We start from the raw sequence: 225 nt of genomic DNA on the forward strand, positions 1-225 counted from the left end.
ACAGAAACACAACAGTTGAGCAGTTTTATAAAGATGACAATACCACAGTGTATGTCAACTATTACTACCTCAACAACTTTGATGACCTCTTTAAGGCAGGAGTAACATTGTTTGAGCTGACGGTTGTTAATAACTGGTTCATCATTATGGAAGGTACTGTTGCTGCTCCCTTTGTCTTACCCTTTCTTTTTTTTCACAGTCTGTCAATAGTTAATGAATATTGAT

General features: G+C 36.0%; 1 protein-coding gene across 1 annotated transcript in view; it reads left to right on the forward strand.

Annotated features, from left to right (window-relative positions):
• The window catches only part of LOC119594890 (two pore calcium channel protein 1-like), a gene marked incomplete at its 5' end in the record, with an annotated part of 12,564 nt that overhangs the window by 10,102 nt on the left and 2,237 nt on the right, over positions 1-225 (forward strand). The window contains one exon of the mRNA XM_037943964.1: positions 5-153. Coding sequence (XP_037799892.1) covers positions 5-153 — 149 coding nt within the window. The remainder of the gene's footprint in view (positions 1-4; positions 154-225) is intronic.

Source organism: Penaeus monodon, chromosome 34 (assembly GCF_015228065.2).
Source record: "Penaeus monodon isolate SGIC_2016 chromosome 34, NSTDA_Pmon_1, whole genome shotgun sequence".
NCBI classification, from domain to species: Eukaryota; Metazoa; Arthropoda; class Malacostraca; order Decapoda; family Penaeidae; genus Penaeus; species Penaeus monodon.